At 38.8% G+C, this 26430-nt stretch overlaps 3 protein-coding genes across 3 annotated transcripts; 1 reads left to right on the top strand and 2 right to left on the bottom strand.

Moving 5' to 3' along the window:
- Positions 1-5263: 5263 nt before the first annotated feature.
- On the bottom strand, positions 5264-7339 carry LOC126797151 (uncharacterized). The gene is made up of 4 exons (XM_050523823.1): positions 7139-7339; positions 6790-6891; positions 5880-6708; positions 5264-5775 (listed from the first exon to the last, which is right to left on the bottom strand). Exons 1-4 carry the CDS (start codon positions 7337-7339, stop codon positions 5564-5566), a joined length of 1344 nt encoding a protein of 447 aa, XP_050379780.1. The 3' UTR covers positions 5264-5563.
- Positions 7340-7504: 165 nt separating this feature from the next.
- Positions 7505-8884, top strand: LOC126799602 (clavaminate synthase-like protein At3g21360). Its single transcript, XM_050526841.1, has 3 exons — positions 7505-7969; positions 8048-8301; positions 8405-8884. The coding sequence occupies exons 1-3, from the start codon at positions 7610-7612 to the stop codon at positions 8763-8765; spliced, it is 975 nt and encodes a 324-aa protein (XP_050382798.1). The 5' UTR covers positions 7505-7609; the 3' UTR covers positions 8766-8884.
- Positions 8885-9019: 135 nt separating this feature from the next.
- LOC126798122 (lysM domain receptor-like kinase 3) lies at positions 9020-14239 on the bottom strand. The gene is made up of 11 exons (XM_050524961.1): positions 13434-14239; positions 12876-12950; positions 12464-12760; positions 11954-12099; positions 11765-11854; positions 11578-11683; positions 11061-11212; positions 10876-10973; positions 10646-10793; positions 9700-9807; positions 9020-9416 (listed from the first exon to the last, which is right to left on the bottom strand). The coding sequence occupies exons 1-11, from the start codon at positions 14029-14031 to the stop codon at positions 9252-9254; spliced, it is 1983 nt and encodes a 660-aa protein (XP_050380918.1). The 5' UTR covers positions 14032-14239; the 3' UTR covers positions 9020-9251.
- Positions 14240-26430: the final 12191 nt, after the last annotated feature.

Here is a 26430-nt window from a genome sequence, read left to right on the forward strand (position 1 = left end):
AGTGTTAGACAGACCTCAGAGTCGCACCGGTTTTTGTTTATAGCGGTAAATAGAGTTCCACTACTTTTTTCTCTGTTTTTTTTTCTATTAAACCTTCATAAATAATATTTAAACCTTTTTCTTTTTTCTTTTTTCTTTTTTAATTTATTATTTAATTTATCAACTCATATGAAATTACTAAAAAGACATATCTTAATTTACATATTATATCTTCTCTTCTTTTTTCCTCGATTCTTCATTTATTGCAGGAAAATCTCAATTTAAAATAACAAATTGAATAATATATTTATATACTTATTTTATATAAAAATGTATTAATCTTAATGAACAAAAGTACAAAACTATGTAACTAGAATTTTTCATACACCTCGGTTTGAGTGTGAGAACAAAACTCATTCATTAAAACGTGTAATTTTTCATGTTGATATAACTCCGTGCGTGAGGCATATCAATGAAAGAAAAAAAACATCAATTTTATTAAGGAGTTTCTATTCATACTTCCAAAAATGGTACTTAGACCTCCCTTCTTTTTCTATATAGTTTTGACTTAGTCATTGCATATGAATTTACCAAAAAAAACTATTTTTAACTTATCTATTCTAAATTATAAATGTAGATTATTATCTTTATATTTATTGCTAGAAAATCTGAAAATAGAATATCAAATTGCATAAAATGATTTAATTGATTACTTTCTTTTTTGATAAACATCATAAGTCAAAAATTAAATGTAGATGATTAGCATCAAATTCAATCTAGACGATTTAATGTATAAACTATATGACTTGTAATATCCCAAAATTTTTTAATTATTTACTAATTATTGTTTAGAGATCTTTAAATTGGTGGCGATCCGATTATATAGTACGAGGGAGAAAACGAAAGTGTTCGATCGATTTATACACTTAAAACGTTACCGTGACGGGTCAATAGTTGACTTTTTGTCCGTTAGATATCTCAGAAAACTTCATTCATGGACGTCATAGTGTTCGTCAATACGAATTTGTAGACACGCGGCACGCCTAAATCGGAGTTCGAAGGAAAAAGTTACGAATCAAAAGGTATTTGGACATTTTTGGAAAATAGTATAAATAGGGAATTAAAGAGAAAAGGAGGAGCAAATCATAAATTCGGATCGATACTGTTCATAGGTATTGTTCACCCCGAAAATCCCAGATTTTTCCCTCCCCGAGCGGCCGACTTTGGGCCACCGGATCTCCGCCGTCCGGCCACCATAGAGCGGCGCACCGGTCACATTTGAAAGGTTGTTGCATTCCCTGTCAATTGGTGGCAGCGCCACCTGCCATCTCGCCCCCGTTTGAGAGCGGTGAAGCCCGGAAGTTTCCCCGAAAGTGCACATTTCGCCGAACTTCACCTCACCGGATCTCCCTCCTCCGGCCACCAATCGATGAGATTCTTATCCCATTTTGAATGTCTCCTTCCATACTACAAACCCTCCAAAAGATTTAACCCAAATCGTTTTGTACTGGGAGAATCGAAGAAAAGAAATCCTAGGTTTTAAATTGAGGATTTTCGGTTTTTTGTTAAATTGAAGTGTTTAGGCTCGGAATTGGATTTTGTTGTGAACTATAAAGTTGTTAGGAATGTTATTTAGATTGTGGTGGTGAAATTTGGTGGTCATTGGTGGTGGTCGGAAAACGGCGGCAGTGCATAAACAGTAACTGTGAACAGTGTTCTGTAAGCAATAACACACGAACATTGTTCTGTGAACAGTGTTTTATGAACATAATTTAGCTATAATGAAATTGTCACCTGATATTTTACGTATCGTTTTCTAAACAGTTTATCATGCTATTAGGTGACCGACTAAACGAGTGAGGGAATTACTCTCGGTGTCGTGGAAATTGTACGCAGGAATTAAGGTAAGTAAATCTCACTATGACGAGTCTACCCTTGACGGTGACTCATATTTACGTTTGCTTTAAAAGATTGAACTATGACATATATATAATATAGTGCGTTGTGTGTGTATAAATAGTAAATAGATACATATATATATGGGTTGTTATATTATATATTGTTACGGTTTTTCTTTCCAAATGAGGTTGTATTGTGGCAATTATATTTATATTATGAGCAAGAGTCGCTTGGTTGTAGTACAATAAACATGTGTTGATTGTTATATTGTACTCGGTTTTAACATTGAGTCTTGTTAAAACGTTTTCTGGTCTTCGGACGTTGTTGGCAGTAATCGGAACCGAGCCTTGGCCGGGTGTCGTTTACGATTCAGTTAGAGCTCTAGTCTGTCAGCCGATGTACTACATGAGGGGTAACCGATGGGTTTCTTGGGTCTCATGAGTACCCATGTTTTTGTTGATATTGGGTAACATATGGGTTGCCCAGTATCTGTCGGCGTACTGCATGAGGGGTAACAAATGAGTACCTGGGTCTCATGAGTACCCGTATTTTAAATGTAATTTGGGTAAACAGATGGGTTGCCCAATGTTTCATGAGTACACATATTTTTAGATATTATTAGACGACCAGATGGGCCGTCAGTGTCATATGAGTACAATTATCTTTAAATGTCATCAGTAATTTTTTTGTATGGGATGTGTGTTATACTGTTGGTTTACTCATACGAGCTGCAAAGCTTACCGGGTTTGTGTTTACAATCTCGGTGCACCTATTCGATGGTGTATGGGATAGTTCTGTGGATTAGCAAAATTGGAGGGCTTACTCTGAAGATTGTTGAAATTTATTTCTTCTATTTGGTGAGGATGGATAGAATTTTACATTTCCATTTGTTATAATATTTGAATTATAACTTGTTATGTATTAATCAGGTCGACTGAGTCATACTATAAACTTAGTTTCGATACACTGTTACTATAAGATGATTTCAATATATTTGAAATTGTTTTAGAGTTTTCATGGCTTCGAGTTCGAATTTTTATCGTTCGAAATTTCGAGGCTGTGACATAACTATCTAAAAAAATTCTGATAAACTTTTATTTGAGTCAAAGAACAAAATTCATTTATTAGAGGTTAGAATATTTCATATGTATTAGTGAATCAAAAAATTAGTCTACCAATTTTTGTTATAAATTTAGAAAACGAGTGGAAAAATGAATTAATTCGAGAAAATAGTTTGTGTGATTATTATACATTTTTCTGAGTTGTATATAATAAATGAATTTTTCTCAAAAGAAAATGAATTTGAAATAGAATAGGAAAGAAATTATTTGATAGTAGTCTGATTTAATATACCAAATTAGATATTAAGCATTTTAGGAAAACTATAGAGGTCTAAATAGCATTTTAGGTATCTTTAAAAGCAAAATTGAGGTTCACTGAGTAAGGATGTCTAAATACCATTTTTTGAGGTATGAATAGAAGCTTCCATTTTATTTTATATTTTGAAAGGAGGGTTAGTGCGACTATCCCCAAGCCTTCATTAATGAAACTATCGAATACAAAGGGGGGCATGAAGCCTAAACCACTAATTACAAAGACTTGACATAATATCAAAGATCCCTACAAACAAGTACTCAACAAAGTACCAACTAAGAAAGAGTACCACTCTAATGGCGACTCTATTTGTTTTGAAACAGCGGTGACATAATGGAGAGGACAATAGATATGATACCCTGATAACAATGAAGCAATAGTTACATATCCTAATATCCAATACAGCAGCTCTCCAACCATGTTGTCGCCGGAAGATCAATCCGACGACACTTAGTCTCACCCTACCACTAAGCGGCAACGACCATTTGTCAAAGTAAGGAACTCGTCGCCTACCTAGAGCAGACAAGACACAAAGAGTGCACACATGGACACGAAGCCCGACTTCTCCTACGCAACTATTATAGGAACTTATTAACTTAAAATAAATATTAAACAAAACTAAAACACAAATAACATAAATATTAATTAGGATTAGGCCCGCGAAGAGAGCCCAAACTCAAACTTTGTTCCTGAAGGAGCAAACCGTCGGCCAAACATGATACCACCTCACATCAGCGACTAACTATGCTCCCATTTTATTATGAATGTAGGAAATGAGTGAAAGAGAAAATTAATTTGAGGAGTTAGTTAGTTTGATTATTAAGATTTTTCCAAATTGTATATAATTAATGAATTCAAAATATATAGGAAATAAATTGATCATATTATTAATATACCAAATTAGAACAAGTGCATTTTAGAAAAAGTATGAAGGTCTAAAATAATATTTTAGTTATTTATAAAAGTAAAACGTATGTCCATTAAATAAGGAGGTATGTATAATTTTTGGAAGTAAGAATAGAAGCTCTTTTTTTTTAATAATAGAAAGAAACCAAAATTTTTTTTTGATGAAGAAACCAAAAAAAATTTGGTCCTCACTACTAATAAGAAAAATATGAACATATACAGTATCTCATGTGCAAGTATTGTAGTTGAGCAGAAATAAAAGTCCGACCTTTTTGCTATTGACAATCTGACATGAATTGTATGTGCAAAATTCGAAGTTTCTTCCTATAAATTGGTTGTGAAGTAGTTTGACATGTTGTATTGTAGTAACGAATTAGTGACACTAAATCACTAATCGACTAGTGCTACAATATTGGATAGCGTATGAGAACAGAGTTATGTTACTTTAGTAGAGCTAGAATCGAAGCAAGTCAATCCACATTAGCCAGTCAATCTTATGTACAGACATTGACATATTTAAAGCTCTAACTAGATAGTGTATATATGTATCCACTTTCCAAAATTCTCAAATTCTTAGGTTAATCACATGTAAGACACTTAATGTGGAGCATTTCTAACAAGGATTATTAAGCTGAACCTTGAAAAACACGGATGCTTTTCTATCTGGTTTGAATTTTCAGTGCAGTAGGCAATTGGGCATACATACATGAAAGCAAAGAAGACTAAGAAACCAACCATAACCCCAGCTCAAATTGATACTGGTGTTCTAGCTAGGTACCCTTACGGTTCTGGTGCTACTTCTTCAATGTCACCATACTATGAGAAACTCACATCCGCCGCTTGTGAATTTTCTGGAAAATTAAGAGTTCGACTACTCCATTGACATTGCTTTGTAAATGACCAGATTGATACCAGGCGTAATAACTTGAGAAAGAGCAGGAAAGTATATACTTCAATGTTACCCTCTTTTAACCAGCAGTAGGCATACCATTTAATAATCTGCAACTTCCAAAGTACATATCTGACTTCAAAAGGTCCCCTCTTCTAACAGGTGCTAGAAATATAAGCAACTATGTCCTCCTTGATGAAGATGAAGAAGTCTTACACAAAGGACTTCAATCTACTAATGAAGGATGGAAAAATATTCAAGGGAAATGAGATTCTGAAGTGCTCATCGACAGTGTCAATAACAGGTATGCGATTTTAATGAGAGAAGCACAGTGATATGAACATAGTAATCAAGAAAATGTTGATTCATTGACAAAGAGACTGAACCAACAGCGCTTACAAAAAATTTGAATTTCTAAACTAGTTCAAGTACACTGGGATTCACTTGCTGGTGGTCTCTGTGGTATATCAGAACCTGAGAAGTGAGAACCATCTTGTACAACAATTACTTGAAATGTCATGAAACTTCATCCAATTGATCGAGAAGTCTTCTTTGAGTCGCAGAGTCATCAATACTAAGCTCATTTGTAGAAGCAGCTTCAAACTTTATCCATAACTCCCTCTTCAAAGTATTCTCACCAGGATGTTTACCTTTGTGAACTACTATGCTTCCAGCTTGTTTCCAGATAGGTGTGCTTTCTATCGCAAATCTGTCACCACCTACAGGCTCTGTGATGCAAATAAAGAAAGGCTTCGGATCAAGATATGTCCAGTATGATATCTATGTTCCAACCAAAAAAGTACTATAGAAGCAATCAATAAATATCCAATACCTGTCTTCATTTGTTGAATGCCTCCTACACCCTCATTTACTTTTGAGCTAGGCCCGATCAGTAGTGTATCTTGAAGATGGCATACTTCATCCGAATACATGTCATCACCTGGTTCCAGTACAACACAAGATTTGGGAGGTGACATATACCAATCTGGTGAGGCATCTCCATCGTCAGAGGTTTCACTGCTAGAGGAATCACCAGCGTATCTAATTCCAGCAGGATATGGGGTAGATTTACGATTACAAACCCGGTGATGTCCCTTAGGAGAGGTACCATCATAGATGGGTTCAAGCACCACACAAGACTTAGGAGGAGATTTTAAGCATGGAGTCATCAAGTTCAGAACCATGGAGCCCCCAGCTTTCGACACTGGTGTAGAAACAAAGCCGGACTCAACAACCCCTCCTGTCTTAGTAGCATCCGACTCAGAAGGCTTAAAAGGTATCGGCTCCACCCCAACAAATTCAGGCAAATCAGCATTTGCATCGCCACTAGTTATATTTAAGAACGGCACCCTACCAGTAGTATTACATTTAACCCTCTCAAACACCAAAGGCTTGGAATGCAGAGGGGGTTTGGCTGACAGGGACTTCGATATAGGAAGTGGCGTGAGCGTAAACAGCTGCCTCCCTCTCTGAATAGTGCAGTCAGCACGCCACGAAACAAGTGGAGAAGGCGAGATCAACGACTCTGAATCAGACTCTTCCAACCACTCAACCTCCTTCCTCTCAACTTCAGGACTCTTAACCTCGCCACTTCCAACTCCACTCACAATTACCGCTTCCCCAGGAGCTGCGAGCGCCTTCTGAAGCCTCGGCACCCACGGCTGCAAACGCACAAAGCACAGACAAAGATTCAACTCTGCAAATACCGGATACGAGATAAATCGGCTAAAATTTCAGCTAACCTTTAAAGACGAATGCATTTCGGATAAGAAATGTGTGAAGGATTCGACTACTTTGCTTCCTCCTGCATTACATTGAAACGCTTCCACTACTAGTTGATCAATCTGCCATTCAATTCAAAATTAATTCCACTCAAACCCCTATACATATCAATTTAACAGTAAATAATCATAAAACAACGAATTATTAAACGGATAACTAGTTCATTAATCCTCTATTTAATTAAAAATAAATAAAAAATCCCAATCAAAACCCTAGTTCCTCAATCTTCAGTAAAACATCTGAAATTGAAGAAAATTACATAAACTCTGGCTAGATTAGCGATAGGGAGATCGAGATTGATAACCGAACCTGATTGATTAGGGCTGAGAGATCGGACTGAACGAGCAGGAGCCGATCCAGAGCGACGTCGTTTTGGTCCTCTTCTTTAGATTCGACCTTCGGCCGCTCCGGTTTCTCGTCTTTCTTCTTAGCCGCCGTGGTGGAGACGCCGCCGCCACCGTGGCTGTTCGAGACGTCCCTCAACGGCCTCGATCTCTCTTCGTTCCTCATCTCTCTCTCTCTCCTCCTCAGTCTGTCGCTCGGTCTCTGCTTTTGAATTTCACCAACGGCCCGCTCATTTTTGTCTTTTTTTCAATACCGAGTCGACTCGGCCGAGTTATTGGGTCCATAACCGACCCGACCCGACCCGGCCCAATACTTGCTCTTAAATTACCTTGAACCTGGACATATTTCCCAACAACGTTTCTCCCCTCAAACTCAAACTCAAACTACTCAACTTGCCGACCCGTCAACTACACGCGCCCCTCCCAAAGAGAAGCCATGGCGGGCACTCTGGTGCAGACTCAAATCCCACAGCAGAAGCTCTACGACGGAGTTCAATTCCCGGCGGTTCTATCTCCAAGTCCGGCAGTTCCCGTCACTCTCTCAGCTCTGACCGAAACCATCGAGGACCAGAGACCGTATCTTGAGGCCCTGCTCCGACAATCCGGGGCCGTACTCTTCAGGGGCTTTCCCGTAAATTCAGCCTCCGAATTCAACGACGTCGTAGAGGCTTTCGGGTTCGAGGAGCTTCCCTACGTTGGCGGAGCCGCCCCGCGGACCAACGTTGTGGGCCGGGTCTTTACCGCCAATGAGTCACCGCCCGACCAGAAGATTCCATTTCACCACGAAATGGCTCAGGTATATTCCCCTATGATGTATTGTTAATTTGTTCTGGTATGGTTGTCATTTTTCGAGTTACGACATGTCGTTTTACAGGTGCCAGAGTTTCCCTCCAAGTTGTTCTTTTTCTGTGAAGTCGAGCCTGGAAGTGGGGGAGAGACTCCCATTGTTTTGAGCCACATTGTGTATGAGAGGATGAGAGATAAGTACCCGGAGTTCGTCGACAAATTGGAGGAGCAGGGGTTGTTATATACTCGGGTTTTAGGCGAAGGCGATGACGCCTCTTCTCCGATTGGCCGCGGTTGGAAGTCTACATTCTTGACCAAAGACAAGGACATTGCCGAGCAAAGGTATAGGTACTACATATCAATGTTGCATTATATTGCCTAATTAGCTTGTGAAATATGAGCAGCTGACAATGCTGCCATGTTGGTGTGTTGAAACTTTTGGAAGGGCTGCAAAGCTTGGGATGAAGTTGGAATGGTTGGAAGATGGAGTGAAATCCATAATGGGGCCAATCCCGGCCGTCAAGTATGACAGCACAAGGCAGCGTAAGATTTGGTTCAACAGCATGGTGGCTGCGTATACGGGCTGGAAAGATGCAAGGAATGATCCTGTGAAGGCTGTTACCTTTGGCGATGGCAATCCATTGCCGGCGGATGTCATCTATGACTGCCTGAAGATTCTTGAAGAGGAGAGTGTTGCCGTTCCTTGGCAGAAAGGTGATGTCTTGTTGTTGGATAATTTGGCTGTCCTGCACTCTCGGAAATCGTTCACTCTGCCACGCAGAGTGCTTGCTTCACTCTGCAAGTAGTTTAGGTATGCATATGTGTACTATCACTACTATGCCTCCCTCTTGGAGAGATGCTAATGTTTGTACAGTTCCCATGTTATGCAATATGCATAATGGTATAATAAGACCAGTTTAGCATGTCTTCAAGTTTCAAAATTATGTTGACGCTTAGAAACGACCCCTTTCTAAGAGTTCTCATTTGTAAGCCAGTCAGATGATAGGTTTGCTTAGAAAATCCATGTAACAAGAAACAAAATATAACTAGAGAATTACCCTTCCTTGGCTCCTCCATCACATTTTCATCAAATCAAAATTTTCCACAAATGGTACTACAAGGTATGAAACATCTAGAGAAGGAAACAACAGGAACAAATTCAGAACTTACGTATAGATACCACGATCTTCCCACTATATGTATGTGCTATTATAAATACAAAGCACACTACAGATAAAAGAGGGGCAAAAGAATATGAATGACTTGGGTATGAACAGAAAGTTTCTGTTTCACTACCTTCCCTGAACAAGGCCGCTGAATACCTGGCTGTTCCCTGCTAGAGTAGCTTCCCACTCGACCGACGATAGGAGAATTTGTGACAGAGAAATAACAATCTCTTTCATGTCAGGCCGCAGGATGGGATCTTCATCTACACATTGCTTAGCTATCATGGCCACCTATGGAATGGGGTTCAGAAATAAGAACATAGTCAATTAGTGATATATGATGCCAAAATTAAATTGTGGATTTAATTTGATTATATAATTACTAGTGTGCCACTAACCCCAAGGGCTACATTGCCTACATACATTCCTTCTCATATACGTTATTGCATGTCAACTTTCATGAAAATGTATGTGGTTTACATTTCCAGCACTTTCTAGTATCACAGATATCCTCTTAGTAAAAGCTGGCAAACAGATCCGCATATCTAGACTTAGAAGGTTAAGTATAGTTTACCTTGATTAGACAATCATGGGGATACAAGTCCATCAGATTTGGATCGATAATATCTTTCAAGTTCGACATACTCATGGAGTCAGGTGAACTCTTCAGAGCAGCTTGCATCTGCATTCAGAAAAAAAAATTGAGGAGGCTTCACCGGAAGGCCATAAGAAATTCATATGGTTCACTTTTCTGTTCTTCAAAACGATGCAAAGAAAAATTACAAACTGCAGATGAAAGCTAACACTTATTCCTCAAGTCTCTGTCAATTAAACGTTACGTTGATCAATTCAATTGCTTTAAGCTTAGTAAAGACCTCTGATTTCCAGATAGAAGAGTATGTTGGTTCCAATATTTTTTGCATAAATAAACATCAAGAATAGTAATCAATGTTGTCCCACGGCTGATATTTCCAGATAAATATAAATTAACAAATCATTTGCTTCTTCCCAGCAGTCTTAATATTTCAGTTGACCTCATAATTTAGACTTTCATTCTTATTCAGTAACAACTATTTTCTCACCTCTAGAGAGTTCTGATCACATGAACTTGTGAAGGTTTCTCAACTTTTAGCAACTGATCCATACATTTTCATGCCCTTTTATTATATTTCCAATCTTCCTTCTAAGATTAATCTTTGAAATTTTTTGACAGGGTGATATTGAAGATAAACAAATAAGAATATACTAAAGAACAATAGAATTTCCTGATGAAATCCTGTCCCCAAATTAGAATTTGAAAAGAGGCATTAAAATTTTACTCCTGCTGAAGGCAGTGAATTAGTCTGTAATCTTCTCAAATTTCTACTTTTAGCATAACAAGCAGGTCGATCATAATCATATATATTAATTTCGTAGAAAACAACTGGGTGACAAGTATATGTTCACGGGATTCTGATGATCTTTCTCCCCACAGAAAAGAGAGAGAGAGTGAGAGAGAGAGATTCATTGATACGACTTACAATGGATACCAGTGAGCGTCTTTCAGGATTTTTTGTAGATGTGCCTTCCGTTCTTATGACAGCCTCCTTCCCTGATAAAATCTCGAAAAGAACAACTCCAAAAGCATATGTATCAATTTTTGTGGTAGCACGCCCATCACTCAAGTATCTAAAGGGTTGAAAGAGAGAAGCAATCAATCTCATTGAGCATGTAAAGGACAGAGAAATCAACTCCAAATATTGTTACTTACTCTGGAGCCAGATAACCATATGTACCAACAACTTTGGTTACTGTAGCTTCTCCGTCACCTGTTTTACCAACAAGTTTCGCCAATCCAAAATCTGAAATCTGCAATATATAAAGAACTATTATGAGTGTCATGCACCGGAGGAGTTCATAGACAGCACAAATCAAATCAGTAGAATATATTAGAACCTTTCCCCTGAAGGCACCATCAAGCAAGATGTTGCTTGTCTTGATATCCCGGTGGACATAGTGAGCTTTAGTGTGCTCATGGATGTACTCAAGACCTCTAGCAGCATCGAGAGCAATCTGGACCCTCATGATCCAAGAAAGAGATGTTTGACCTATAACCCAATACAATGAGGTTAATAACATATCCACGTTCCAAGAATAGGGTAGCATAGTATACATCCAAAGTCCACGACCCAATTGACATTAAAGATTTTTAATATTTAGAGGATGGGGATTGCCATGGCAAGGAATCTGAAGAGACTTTTGTTAAAAAATTCAGTATTTGGAGACCGCTTTTGTTTTACTAGGGGTGGACACCAGCCTGCCAGGTCTAGTTGAGCCTTGTAATACAAGGCTCAGCAACCTCTTAGGAAATTTGGGTTCTGGCTGGAACAGTTTAGACCATATACTCTTTAACATGGAGCAGATTATGAGTGAAAATAAGAAACCAAAAATCAGAAAAACGCAAGTTAAGTACCCTTGTTCTGAGGATCATGCAAATGGCTTTTAAGTGAACCTTTCTGGGCGTACTCATATATTAGGAAGAGCTCATCATCCGTTGCTGCATAACCAATCAATTCTACCTTGACACAATTAAACAACAATAGGAGTCAAATCTCTTAAACACACAAAGCTACAAGCTCCAAAACTAAAATGTGAATTACCAGGTTAGAATGATGCACCCTGCATAGAACTTTTACTTCTGCTAGAAATTCTTTGGTTTTTGTCACTGTCATCCTTTTAATAGCAACTTCCTGGAGAGAACACAAATCCACATCAGAATGGATGTGAGAAGGACTCCAAATGGAAAAACAGAATGTCAATGATGTGAATAAAAGTAGAGAGCTCCAAACCTGCTCATGAAGTAACCCATAATACACAGAACCATAAGTTCCATTTCCCAGAAGACGTGAATCAGAGAATCCATCTGTTGAGGAGAACATTTCTTCATATGTGAAAACCACAGGTTTTTCCATGTCAAGTACGTGACTGCCAAGAGCTGCAACAAGTATAGAGGCGCGGTCAGACATTCCAATATTCAAGAGAAGATCGCATACAAGTACATGAAGATCTAACGAATGCAGATTTCACATACTCTAAACCGCTAAACAAAAGTAGCATAAGTGTGTGCTGTTAGAATTCTGAATATTGGAATACAAATAATGTATACAACAAGCATATCCATTCAACAAAATCTGATACAGAAGCTCCTATCTATTTGTTGTACTTCCCAGATCAAAATACTCATCCGACATAAAAAAATTAAAAAAAATTAAAAATAAAAAGCACAACTTGATATTGATGTGAGGGTTTAAAAGTCAACTTTAGTTCGAGAAATGTTGGATAGAGTTCAGACAGATGACCTTTGGGTATAGTTATCTGCTGGTTGCCAGAATCCCCATTGGTTTGCTTCCAATCAGCAGACTTGCGACAAGTGAGCCTTCCTGAACCACAGCAGAAACTGGGTTTGCGAAGAATATGAAACCTGATCTGACCATCACGATCTTTTGAGTGACCTCTTTGCGCTTCACCACAGCAGTGTGATGACCTCAGACATATATATAGAACTATACCTACTACTACTATCACAACAAGAACTAACCCCATACTTCCTACGATCCATAAATAGGGAAAATGTGCCTCATGATTCACATGATTTGCTGTTAACACAAAGCAAATGAATTATTAAAATTTATAATTGCTGTGGTGTGACTACAATGTACTTCATCAAGAAATTTACAGGAAATCCTGTAGTTCCTAAGCAAACGTGCAAACCTGACAAGTCGTCAATGGGTGGAGTAGGAGCAGGAGCAGGAGAAATGGTCTCCAAAGGATACGGCTCACCAGGAACTAGAAGCATAGAAATGAAATCATTTAGTACCCAATAAGCACTATGTCAAACTGAATTTGCACATCAAATGATCATCTAACATCTTCATAACAGATAGACAGGCATAATAAATCAACCATAACCATGTTATCTTTTTGCAATTCTGATATAGCACCACACGATTATCCCGAAACCAGTTTGACTGATCACAAGTAACCTTAACAGAAAATTTGTTTAAAGAATTTTCTTCTAATGCTTCTGATAGAAATACATTATGCTAGGAGGCTAAGAGTCTATGACACTCAATTGCCAAAATCAATTAAGTCTGATTAGACAAGATTTATTTACTTCGTATTTCATTTCTGTCTGGTTTTCAACACTCTCCACATTCTTAACCCAAAAACAACTTAATCAAACCACATTCATACCATAAGTTCATAAACCATAAACCAAACCAAATGAAATTATGCTAAAAAAACACCAAAAACAAATCAAAAACTAACCTGAATTCAAAGGAATGTAATACAGAGCACTGACAGTAACATTATCAGGATCAACAATACCGTTAACCTTCTCAATACTATCCATACTAACCCCAAACCGACTCGCCAAAGCCTCAATGCTGTCCCCCTCCCTCATCACATAGCTCATCAAATAATTCCACAGCCCACTCGAACACCCGCACAGCAGCCTCAGCCACACAACGGTGCCGTTTCTGACCGTCCTCGTCGAATTGGGCAGGAACGTCAGTCCACCATAGGCCTCATTCACCACGTCAGACACATACCCTCCACTCGATCTCACCGTAAACGTGGTGTTGGTCAAATACTCGTTGACCCCAGAAGCGCAAGAACAGTTCTTTTTTATGAACACGTATCCCCGGCCGTTCTCCCCTTCCACGGTGACGTCTTCCGGCAACACGTCGAACATTGACTGAATCACGGCAAGGGTCTGACTGGGTTGGGGTTTGAAGGCCAGGAAAGACGTGCAGAGGCGAGTTGTGTCTGTACAGTTCATGGGTCTTGTTGGGTCTGCTGCTGAGCTTAATTGAACTAAAAGAAGGTATGCTAGGATTGCTAAAGGTGCCCATTGAAGCTTCATGGATCAAGATTAGAACCAAACTGAGGTGTAAGATGGGTTTTGAGAATAAATGACTGATAGGTAGAGAGAGATCAAGAACTGACAAGAACTGCTTTAAATGCTTGCAGAACACATGGAGCTAGGAAGCTGAAAAATCTAGTGGGTTGTTGTGTTGTTGTTGTTTAAAGTGCATGAGTTTGATTGGACATGAAAGAGAGAGAGGAAGATGGTTGGACGTGAAAGAGAGAGAGGAAGATGGGTGGAGTTGTGGGAAGTAGTTAGAAGGAAGCTGAAAGAAGAAGAAGAAGACCAAGGGGGTCTAAAGGAGGAGGAGGAGGACAGGCTGGACAGCAGGAGGGGAAAGGAATGAGGAGACTGGAAACAGAAACAGAGCATTTGGTTTGTGTTGTTTTTGTTCAACTCTTAGCTCACTCACTGACTCGACCTTTTTTGGTGAAATTTGCTTGCAGAGCAATACGTTACGTTTTACAGTGATAAAAAGATGAGACAGAGAGAGACGAAAGTGACTGCTAAAGAGGGTACCGGGCATTGCAGAGAGCCACCCACCTGGAGATGATCATTTGGGGACCATTGATCTTTCCTTCTTTCACTGAACTGCCCTTCTGTTCTTAATCCAAGTTGCCCCTTTTTCATGAAATCTTAAATTGTTTTCACTAATCACTAATAGTTACACTAAATGAGAAATTGGTGTTGCATGTTTGACGCGCATTTTGTGGACAAAGAATAGCTAAGGTGGGATTTGTATTGCTAGAAAGCTAGCTGATTAAGATTGATAATGAAAGATAATGTAGCTGATTTGAAGGGTTGTCATATTGTTTGGTGAAATAGGAGAGAACGAGCTAGGAAATATCAAATATGGTCCATCAAAAATTGACATGTAGGGAGGTAGGGCTTTGATGATAAAAGGAGGTACAGTATGTCGTTCGTAGTACAAATTTAAGCAATTCAATAGGCTATATTATCACGACTCGGCTCTACAAGATCGACAGTAAGAATTGTTGTGTAAAAACTACCATAAACCAATAGAGAAAACAAAACTCGCAACCCTTATAACGACATATCAAGAAAAAAAAATTGATGGGCAAAAAAAAATTACCGGAGAGCAGTAAAGCATATATCACTTTCTAGCAAATCAACTGGAATTGTTAAATCAGTTATTACAGGTCTGCAAAAGTTACTTTGAGTTTCTTCATCCATGTTTATCAATGGATATTAGGAAAACTAATACTAAAAATGAGGGGGGGGAATGTTTAGAGAAAAGGAGGAAGGGCAAAACGGGAAGTAAAGTTTCACGGGGAAGGCTGGCACAAGTTGCGAAGAGAGCTGGCAAAAGAGAAGGGACGGTTGGGTTGGGGTCCCATGAATACGGGGAAAATGTCTCAAAAACTCGCCGTCGAATCTGTCTCGTCGCCGGCGACATCCCGTATCATGAGGCAAACGTTCGTTGACTCTTATCTGTTGACTCGGGAGTAACCGACAGTGACACATGAACCAGGCCTCGGTTCTATACACGCATATCCTCATTGTTAATGCATGCACGCATGTGAGTCAGTAGAGAAGTAGAGATGACCACATAATCTTTATTATTCTTATATAGTTGCGTAACTCCCATGGTGGCCTTCGTATTCACTAGAAAAAGAGCAGGCGCCTAGGCGCGCGGTTGTTGTGATGTGTAATTAGTAAGCATTATAAGTATCAACATGGTTCTATATAATAGGGTCATATTATATATGTCGTTAGTATGTAACATAAGGTCTTTTTCCTTACATCTTCATTTTCATTGGAGATTACACTCACAAAATAGTAGCACAGTATAATACATGAGCACACACTAATATATGTGCTCTCCAATTGAATAAAATTAACAGCTGCCTGTTGGAGTTTCCACAAAAAAATGACTCTACTGTGATGTACTTTATCAAGAATTCACTCAAAAGTTAGTTGCAGCTGCAATGAAGATGTCAGGTCATTAGTAAGATGAAAATAGTGAGTCCATCTTCTGTTTTTCCACTTCTTCTCCTGTTGATGATGATGATGATGCTCCTTGGTCTTCTTCCCTGTTAGCATGAGATCATATGTGAATTGAATGTAGTTATTTGGACAAATTATATCATATTAGGAGACAGTAAATTAGACTATACATTATATCATATTGCAAGATCATAAAATTTAATGTTGAATGCTTCACATTTGATTAACCAAATATAAAGCCACTTACACCACTTAGATGAAAAAGAAATTAAATAGGTCATTTTATAGCAATGACTAATTAAGCATAGGCTTATTAAGGTATCATGTATACAAATAGAGTGCCGACACTTTTTTATACAAATAGAGTCATTTACGGCATCCCAAATAAATGGAAAAAAGAAAGGACGTCCTCCCTATAAAAGAGTATCCCAAACCAAACACACAGCTAAGGAATCATTATAATGATGCAACTAAACTTAAAAATTACATATAACAATTGGTTAGCAAATGCTTGCAAAATCTAATGTATCCACATAATCAAATAAGAAAGTGAAATATGAAGATGTGCCAAAAATAATATTGCAATTGAATCAGCACCGCATACACTGAATTTGAGCCTAGTTTCAATTATAATTTATTAATAATAGAAAACATGAAGAAGAACATTCTGTCAAACTACATACTTAATTGTAGATACCTATTTCATTGTCATTGATGTCAGACATCATGATGCATTTGGACTTTTTCTGCGTCATTTCTTGTTTCACTTGTGTCTATGTGCCGCTATATTGTAATGCCTTAGCTAATGATCATTTTCATCCAACCCATTGCCAATCTACCTCTCTTAATATTAATATGTTGATATATTATATCTACGGCAATTGATATTCATTGCATATTATAGGAGAGTTTAAAAGTAGGATCAGTGCATGTGAAAAATAGCAAATTTATTGCATAGTTCTTTTTCATCACCAAAGACATTTTGAGCAACCTTTTCCAAGAACTCTCATACCATGATCCTATATATACTTAAAGCAAATAGATAGATATATGATAATTCAGTCAATACTGACACCAAAAAGCTATATTCCAATTTTCCATGAATATGATCCTCTGCTTTTTATTCTTACATGTTACTTGATTTCTCCATATCGATCATGAACCACGTACATGCCCATGGCATAGAAGGTTTTCCAACAAAACATTGTTATTTACCCTAGCACTAATAGGAACCTGAAAACCCAGAACCCAATACACTAAAATCAAATTAACATTGAAATCGGGTGAAGAAAGAACCACGGATGATTAAGATAAAAATAAAAATTGCAGAGATTAGTTTCCTCAAGCTGAAAACCCAATCATTTGGAAGACCCACCATAATCAAACTATTTGATCAAGTAATCAAGAAACTAACAAAATCTAACAATTCATCCCATCAGAAAAGTTTATGAATTCAAATTTAAAGAAAGCACACAATCAATCAGCAGGAAATTGAATCGCCTGAGGCCACTCTTGAAGCAAAGAACCTTACCATGGGTTCACATGGATGATAGAGCGTTAATTAAAATGTCTATAATAAACCATGTAAAACATAATCGTTAGTATAGAATAAACAAATATCGTTCTTTCCCGGGAATTGAAGAGAACTCTAAACTTTTAGTGTTAACAAATAATTGGGGGTTTGAGATTGATTATTAACTACTAAAATAAAACCTAAAATACTATTTACATGATCAACTTCTCTTTAACAAACTTAAATCAAATTTACTATTACACCACATAATTACAAGTTTGAATCTATCATGCATTCTAATTCGACCAATTACATACTTTTTAGACACCAATACAATTAGAGCCTTAGGAGATCATCTAATCATGCAAAATTTCAATTAACATTTAGATTGACTTAGGACCTAATATAAATTTGCATGCAATCAAATTCAATAACACTTAGAGTAGAAATCAAACAAGATTGCATTTAAGCACCAAATCTTTGTTGGAGATATGTTTCATGTGTGGCGTCACCCACCATGGTTTCACATGCAAATTTCCAGAATTTTTACCACTTTTAATCAACACAAACTGAACCTACTTAGGGCATAATTTGATCTGTGTCTATATGGTTGATGAATCTAGCACTCAAACACAATCTTAGGGACTGCAGCCAAGCACTAAATTCATATGCACATATCTGAAAATTATCTAAAAGTATGAGAAAGATGATTAGAACACAATAATAGAAATACAAACTTCAATAATTATAAGAACATAGATTTGGCATAGTCTCAAAAACATATCAAATACAATATGAAAATTCTAAAACAAATACAAAACCAATATTTCCACATAAACAACAACTTACAATCTTCATAGACAAAAAATTGTAGATTACACAAATAGACAAAGCCATGGAGATGAGTTGCGAGAATCACACGTTGTAGAAACCTTAGAGGTATGGCTACAATAAGTGAAACTCGGTGGAGATGATGATGGTTTTGGGGTGGACGGCTTGGCTAATTTGTGAGGGAAGTTTATGGTGGTGTTTTAGTAGAGTTTGGCTCTTGAATGCTAATGAGAAGTGATATTATTTGAGAGGTGAAACCATGCATATATAGAGGAAATAGATAGGGTATGCTTGGTTTGAACTTGCCTCTTTCTTCCTATTATAATGTCATGTTTTAATCTCCATAAATCATGCAATGTTTTATTCCCTAAATCATGCCATGTTTTATTCCATAATCATGCAATGTTTTATTCCCCAAATCATGCCATGTTTTATTTCCCAAATCATGCCATTTTTTATTACATAAATCATGTCATGTTTTATGTCTTTAATGATCATCTTCTATTTAATTGTTGCATGACTTGGCTCCATCTCTTTTTCTTTAATTATTTCTTCAATCCAATCTGAAAATAAGAAAATAAAATCATAAGTAAGAGATAATTAGTTTTAAAACCTAACAATGATTCCTAGTCAAACTAGGACTCTAGACCAATTATGTGTTTTTAACTCATGTAAGCACACAAATGCATTCAATACTGCCCAAAACTCTTACTACGACTCAATGACTCAATATTACAACAATAAAGGCTAATCAAAGTACAAATTGAGGTAAAAACATGTTAAGAACGTCGCACAAAGTGCTCCTATCAATGGACTTGTTGAGAATGATTCTAATATAGTTCATGGCCTATTAGAAGTAGAAGGCGGAGTTGAATTCATTGATTCTCAGATACTAAGATATCAAATGGGCGGCGACACAATGGCCAGGACAAAGGTCGCGATCCAGTGAGGGTTTTGAAGGAAAGGCGGAGGGTGAAAGAGAAAAAAACCCTGATGTTTGCTATTATTTACTATATACCAACACTGACATGGCTGGGATAAATATTAATAGAGGGGGTACAATTGTCTTTAGATTGTCGGCTCGGCTCGAGGGCGAAAGTGGAAAAAAAATCGTAGCTTGCTGATATTTACTATAATCAAGGCTAACATTGTTGTGATAAAGATAAATAGTGGGGGTAGAATTGGCTTTTCCTGTCGGCTCAGCTCGAGCCGCACTGTTGATAAGCCGAGACTCATCCTTAGTATATAGTAAATTTCTCTTAAATTAAAAAAAAATAGTAACGCAAAAAATAAATAAAACAGATTCACATTCAATTAAAATAAAAACTGAATTTATTTTTGGCCACAACACAACAACAATAATATATCCTTTGTTGAAGGTAATTATGCATTTAGCACTTTTTTTTTTGAATAAAGGGCTGGTGCGGTTGTCCTCAAACTTTCATTAATGAAACTGTTAAATATAAGAGATGACGTGTAGCCTAAATCCCTGATTACAAAGATCTGAAATAATATCAGAAATCGTGACAAGTACTCAACAAAGCATCAAGTAGCAAAAAGTACGACATCAATGGCGACTCTATTTGCTTTGAAATAGCGGTGACATAATAGGCAACAGAGTAAACATGTAACACGTGTACATATCCTAATGTCCAATAATTCTGTTGTCCAACTATGTTGCCGCTGGAAGATAGACCCGGCAGCATGTAGTCTCACCCTGCCACTAAGTGACAACAACCATTTAACTAAACAAGGAACTCGCTGCCTGCCTAGAGCAGATAAGGCACATTGAGTGCGCACACATACACGAAGATCGACTCGCCTTACATAACAACAATAATGACTTGTTACTTACCTAAGACATAAATTAACTAAAAAAATTAAACATAAACAAAATTAAAAATAACATAATATGGACCCAAACAAGGCCCACCAAGTGAGCCCGTGCCCAGGCCTTAATCCAAAGAGTAGAGGCAACATAAACCACCGGTCAAGCTAAGCCTTCCCTGCGCCGCCATCGGACCTTCAGCCTCCATATCTGGCCGCCAATCAATCGGAAACTAATACACTTCCTTCTCCAGGTTGGGTGTTCACCGACATCGAGTTCGAAGAACCCCATCCAAACAACACCGGGACCCCACCACAACCACCCCGCATGTAATATCCCACATCGGCCAACGGAGAGGGAGTGATGCGCCTTATATGCACATGCCCACCTCCATTTAACACGAGGCTTTTGGGGGCTCAATGACTTTAAAGGGGATGAGAACTCCGAAGTTAAGCTTGTTTGGCCCAAAGAAATCCTAGGATGGGTGACCTACTGGGAAGTTGTTCGTGAGCTCCCAAAAACAAAACTGTGAGGGCTATGCTCAAAGCGGACAATATCGTGTTACGGCGAAGCAGTCCCGGAATGTGACAATTTGGTATTAGAGCTACTCTTCTGTGTGGTGCGAGTGTGCCAACGAGGATGTCAGACTCCCAAGGGGTGGATTGCCATTAGAGAGGGGGCGATGCGCCTTATATGTCCATGCCCACCTTCATCTAACACGAGGCATTTTGGGGGCTCAATGACTTCGGGGTGAATGAGAACTCTGAAGTTAAGCTTGTTTGGCTCAAAGCAATCCCATGATAGGTGACCTACTGGGCAGTTGCTCGTGACTTCCCAAAAATAAAACTGTGAGGGCTATGCTAAAAGCGGACAATATCGTGTTACGGTGGAGCGGTCCCGTGATGTGACAATTTGGTATCATATTCACTCTGTCGTGTGGTGCGAGTGTGCCGACGAGGACGTCGGACTCCCAAGGGGGGTGTATTGTAATATCTCACATCGGCCAACAGAGAGGGGGTGATGCGCCTTATATGTACATGCTCACTTCCATCTAACACGAGGCTTTTTTGGGCTCAATGACTTCGGAGGGGATGATAACTCCGAAATTAAGCTTGTTTGGCCCAAAGCAATCTCAGGATGGGTGACCTACTGGAAAGTTGCTCATGAGCTCCCAAAAACAAAACCTTGAGGACTATGACTAAAGCGGACAATATCGTGTTACGGCAGAGCGGTCCCGGGATGTAACAATTCGGCAAACGGATAGGGGGTGATGCGCCTTATATGTACATACTCACATTCATCTAACACGAGACCTTTTGGGGGCTCAATGACTTCTGAGGGGATGAGAACTCTGAAGTTAAGCTTGCTTGGCCCAAAGCAATCATAGGATGGGTGACCTACTGGGAAGTTGCTCGTGACCTCCCAAAAACAAAATCGTCAGGGCTATGTCCAAAGCGGACAATATCGTGTTACGGCGGAGCGGTCTCGGAATGTGACAATTTGGTATCAAAGTCACTCTGTTGTGTGGTGCGAGTGTGCCGATGAGGACGTCGGACTCCAAATGGGGGTGGATTGTAATATCACACATCGGCCAACGGAGATGAAGTGATGTGCCTTATATGTACATGCCCACTGTATCTAACACGAGGCTTTTTAGGGGCTCAATGGCTTCGGAGGGGATGAGAACTCCGAAGTTAAGCTTGTTTGGCCCAAAGCAATCCTATATTTGGTGACCTACTGAGAAGTTGCTCGTGAGCTCACAAAAAACAAAACTGTGAGAGCTATGCCCAAAGCGGACAATATCGTGTTACGGCGGTGCGGTCCCGGGACGTGACACCGCAGATCAGAGCAACCATGGAGCCACATTCACCCAATCTTTCCCGATCAGAAGGCGCTGCAGAAAAACCCCCATACACGCCACTTCCCAGGCTAGAAATACTTGATCCAAAACTCAACCGTCACTTTGCTTTTTCCTATCCTTGGGTTAATACTAGCCATCGGAAAACAAACTAAAGAGTTGAGTGGCTCACTTCCAACCACAAAAGATCGACAAATTACCCGTCCGACGACGGCGGAAATGCGCGCCGTCGGACAGTACAAATGACTGTTTTTTTTCTCTATGCTGTATGGGGTTTTACTTTGGTTAGTGAGTACTCTTTTTAATCGAGAGTGACGCGGGAATTTGATAGTGGGTAGGCCCGCACGTGGGTAGAGGACAACTGTAAAATATAGTAATAATGATTATCCAATATGGGAAGACAGAGTCTGAGAGAGAGAGAGTGAACCTCGAGGAGCAAAAACGCAAAGCGCCAAAATGTACACCGAACCCTCATACAGGAACAATCATTATTACCAACTCTACTACAACTCTACAACTACTATAACTTGTACTCGCTCTTCATTTCACTTCCCTCTGCTTTTTCTACTTCACTAAAGAATCATCTAGATTCACATGTTAGCTAATTGTTACTTTCTTATTGATGAACATGTATCAAGTGTGGAGATTCAGATTAATCGAGATAAAGGATCAACATTCACACATTTTTGTGAAAGTTAGTCTCAAATTTAACACTTTAACTTATAAGTGAAGATAAACAAATAGACGAAAGCAATGTGATAAGTTAGGATTTTCTTAGTTGTTGTTTCACACTTTGCATATAAAAGCTATTCACATTATATTTAGAATTGAAATAGATTACCTAATTATGTTCGGGTCATGAGAAAAAGATATGTGTGAAATCATTTGATCATCTTCTTAAAACGAAGAGAAAGAAACGTCTTGAGGTGGATATGAGGACATGAAGTTGATTCGAGCTCATCAAGATATATATACACATAATCCCCTGATGGAGGGGGATATATACATTATTAGTACTTAGTAGTTAGTACCTCTAGATAATTGTTTCAGTCTTAGTCTACCTATCTAAAAGTAGCAATTGATCGAAAAGAAAAATATATAAACCAAGCATTGGGAACAAGAATTAATATGGTACTTTCCTTAGGTCGACACCAGAGTATAATAGCGGTTGAATGGAAACACTTGATTCACTTGGATTAATGGCGGGTTTGATTAGTATAAATATATAGATGCAATAGCTAGCTTACTCTTGACTTCTTCTTACAATAGATTCACTAAGAAAAATGTAGCTTTCCTCTAACGGCAAGTTAATCATGTAAGCGTAGTTAATTACGCTTAAGACAAATACTAGGACCCTCCATGATGCGAGGTGCATGTGGATTTGGTTGGCGTATCTAAATGCCTAATTATATGACATAAGATAATCCACATTTTGTTGTGTTTTTTTGGCTCGTTGATGCATGTTGGAGTTAGGATTCAGTAATCAAATCCAGGTTTAGAAAGGAAATAAGTTAGCACAGCTTTTCTATATGTTTTAGGAGAGTATATCTTCCAATATTCTATTAGGATTTGTGTTAGGTTTAGTAATCCTAGTCCATATTGTATTAAGCAGCCCCTATTGATATAAATAGGGCTGCAGGGAGGTTTTTAGAGACAGAGACAGAAATCCTAAAGAGAGAGCTAAGGGTGATAGAGAGATAGGAGCTAGACAGGGAGGGGTTAAGGTCTGCAATAAGTACTTGTACCTAAATTCTTCAGTACTAGTAAATCTCTCAAGAGAGATCACAGTGGAGGTAGGCTTCAGCTGAACCACTATAACTTTGGTGTGTTTCTGTTTACTCTTCTTTGCTTATATCGCAAATAACTATCAAGATATAAAGGCGCTTATAACAACACGTGGTATCAGAGTTGGTTTATTTTGCGATGTCGATTGGCAAAGGAATGGCTGAGGCAGGAGAGGTGAGAGCGTCCATAAAGCTATTCAATGGCAAGGAAAACTTCACGCTTTGGCAGAGGAAGATGAGGAACGTTCTGATCCAGCATAAGGTTGATGTAGCTCTTGAAGCATCAAAGCCTACATCAATGTCTGATGCAGATTGGGCAGAAAAGTGTAAGATAGCAAAGAGTTGCATTGAGTTGCATCTTGCTGATAATGTTGTGCTTCAGATCGGAGAGGAGCTGACTGCAAAGCAGGCATGGGACAAGCTGCAAAGCGTTTATATGGGTACAACCATCAGCAACAAGCTACTTTTGAAGGAACAACTTTTTGGCCTCAAGATGGAGGAAGGGGATGATCTTACTGATCATATATCTAAGTTTCAGAACTGCATAATTAACTTGGAGAAGGTTGGGGCAAAGATGGGAGATGAGGACTCGGCTATGATGTTACTACAGTCTTTGCCATCATCATTCAAACACTTCAAGACCACCATGATATTCAACAAAGAGACCATCACACTTGCAGGAGTGTGTGAGAACCTGGAACAATATGTCAGGATGCAGAGGGAAGAAGATAATTCCCAAGCACGAGGACTGAGTGTCAGAGGGAAGGAGAGAGGAAGGTCTAAGAGTAAAGGTGGTGGATTTGAAGACAAGGGCAGGTCTAAATCCAAGGGAAAAGGTAAAGAAAAGAAGAAGGATGGTTGCTTCGTATGTGGTTCACCCGACCACTGGAAAAGAAATTACAAACAATGGAAGGAGAAGAAGGCGCAGATGCTTAGAGGAAGCTCCCAGTCAGCCAATGTCGTTATTGGGAATGATAGCGATGATGGAGAACTCCTTGCAATTTCAGCCATCTCCGGCGCGCCTAGACATTGGACCTTGGACACAGCCTGCACATTTCACATGTGTGCACACAGAGATTGGTTTGACACATATGAAGAGAGGGACACCGGATCAGTTTTGATGGGGAATGATTCACCAAGTAGAATCATGGGAATCGGCACAGTAAAGATCTCAATGTATGATGGCATTGTCAGAACATTGGGAAAGGTCAGACACATTCCACATTTGAGCAGAAATCTGATTTCTCTAAGTCTTTTGGATAGGGAAGGATTGTGGCATAAAGGTAACAATGGAGTGCTCAAAGTCGGAAAAGGTCAGTTGGTCTACATGAAAGGTGTGTTGCAGCCTGATAATATGTATAAACTCACAGGTTCTACAATACTAGGTGGAGCATCAGTTTGTACGGAAGAAGACAAGACTGAGCTCTGGCATAGACGGCTAGGGCACATGAGTCAAAGGGGGCTGCAAGAATTACATAAGCAAGATAAGCTAGAAGGCATAACGAGTTGCAGCCTTGACTTCTGCAAGTATTGCACACTCGGTAAGCAGACCAAGGTATCATTCAAAGTGAGCAGCAGTGAGAACAAATCCAAAGGAGTATTAGACTATATTCACACAGATGTTTGGGGGCCTGCATCAACAAAATCGTTGGGTAAGGCCAGATACTTTGTCTCTTTCATAGATGATTTTTCAAGGAAGGTTTGGGTTTACTTTATGAAGTCAAAAGATGAGGTCTTTCCAAAGTTCAAGGAGTGGAAGGCTGAAATCGAGAACCAAACGGGCAGGAAAATCAAAGTGTTGAGAAGTGACAATGGAGGTGAATATATAAGTAATCAGTTCTTACAATTCTGCAAGGATGAAGGCATTACAAGACACTTTACTGTTAAGAAAACTCCCCAGCAAAACGGTGTTGCAGAGAGGATGAACAGAACTCTCTTGGAGAGAGAAAGAAGCATGAGGCTTCATGCAGGGTTACCTGAAGAGTTTTGGGCAGAATCGCTTAATCATGCTTGTTACTTGATTAATCGATCACCTTCAAAGGCTATTAACTTCAAGTGTGCAGAGGAGGTATGGTCTGGAAAACCAGTTGATTATTCCAACTTAAGAGTGTTTGGATGCAGCGCCTTTGCGCATATTCCCAAGGATGAAAGAACCAAGCTGGAACCAAAGTCACTTGAATGTGTGTTTATTGGTTTTCAGAGAGGAGTAAAAGGTTATAAGTTGTGGGATATAATCAATGAGAAAAGAGTGCTCAGCAGGGACGTTGTTTTTGATGAGAAGACTATGCCGTTAAATATAGAAGCTAATAGTAAGGAGGAGAAGATGACTGTTGCTGAAAAAGATGAAGAAGCAATCGAGATATCATTAGCTAAACGATCAGTTGAAGATTCTCAAGCTCAGGTGGAGCAAGTAGGGAATGATCAAGTAGCCATTGAGGAACCAGAGCAGCAACAACAGTCACCAGTTAGGGCTCAGGTGGAGCAGTCCCCACGTAGGGGTCAAAATCCTCCCATCCCACAAGAACCTGAGCCAATGAGGCGAGTCATAGCACTTGACAAACCAAAGAGGAATTTAAAGAAGGTACAACGGTATGGATTTGAAACTGAAGAAGAT

The sequence above is a fragment of the Argentina anserina genome, chromosome 6 (assembly GCF_933775445.1).
Source record: "Argentina anserina chromosome 6, drPotAnse1.1, whole genome shotgun sequence".
Lineage (NCBI taxonomy): Eukaryota > Viridiplantae > Streptophyta > Magnoliopsida > Rosales > Rosaceae > Argentina > Argentina anserina.